Genomic DNA, 699 nt, shown 5'->3' on the forward strand with positions numbered 1-699 from the left:
TTTTACTCTAAAAATGAGATATCAAAATATTTGCAATATGTAATAAAAATAAATTACAGGAAGATGCAGCATTTATAATGGCTAACAGTGAGGAAAGTCAAAAATCATCTAAGATAAAGAACAATATATTTGAAAATGAAGAGATGTCAAGGCATTTGCGCAAGTTACTTCATAGCAAGGATCCTTATGATCTGCAAACTGCAAACCGATTAATCAAGGTTATGGTGAAAGAGGTAGGATTATTTATAAAATATAAAAGAATATTTACAATAAAATCCTTAGATTCAGATTCCCTCAAATATTTCACGATTTCTTCTGACATTTCTTAAAATCCTATTTTACATTCTTGGAATGTAAATTGAAATTTTCTTTCTTAAGCTCTGGTTACAAATTATCTATTTTTGTAGGATGAGGAAAGACTGCAATTAAACTCGCGAAGGAATATGGAATTAGAATCAGTGCACAACAATGTGAAACTCTTATCAGAAATGCTGGATTCATACAATCAGAACGAAACCAGCACAGAGGATCTTGAATTGATGAAGGAGTTACATCAAGCGTGCGAGCGGTTGAAACCTATTTTGTTGCGGCTCGCTAGCGAGACTCAGGGTGATGTTGAAATGCTTGGTATGTTACATGTTTTATTATACATCAATTATCACCGATTTTCAGTTGTAAATCTGCTTTACTTATTCACTG

General features: G+C 32.3%; 1 protein-coding gene across 1 annotated transcript; it reads left to right on the top strand.

Annotated features, from left to right (window-relative positions):
• Positions 1–59: 59 nt before the first annotated feature.
• Positions 60–674, top strand: LOC115233786 (ADP-ribosylation factor-binding protein GGA1-like; the record flags this gene model as incomplete). Its single annotated transcript, XM_029804409.1, has 2 exons — positions 60–233; positions 408–674. Coding segments are annotated over 2 exons (441 nt in total), but the record flags the coding sequence as incomplete, so codon positions are not given.
• Between the last annotated feature and the right edge of the window lie 25 nt (positions 675–699).

The sequence above is a fragment of the Formica exsecta genome, unplaced genomic scaffold (genome assembly GCF_003651465.1).
Source record: "Formica exsecta isolate Colony F162 unplaced genomic scaffold, ASM365146v1 C16325680, whole genome shotgun sequence".
In the NCBI taxonomy this organism is placed as follows: Eukaryota; Metazoa; Arthropoda; class Insecta; order Hymenoptera; family Formicidae; genus Formica; species Formica exsecta.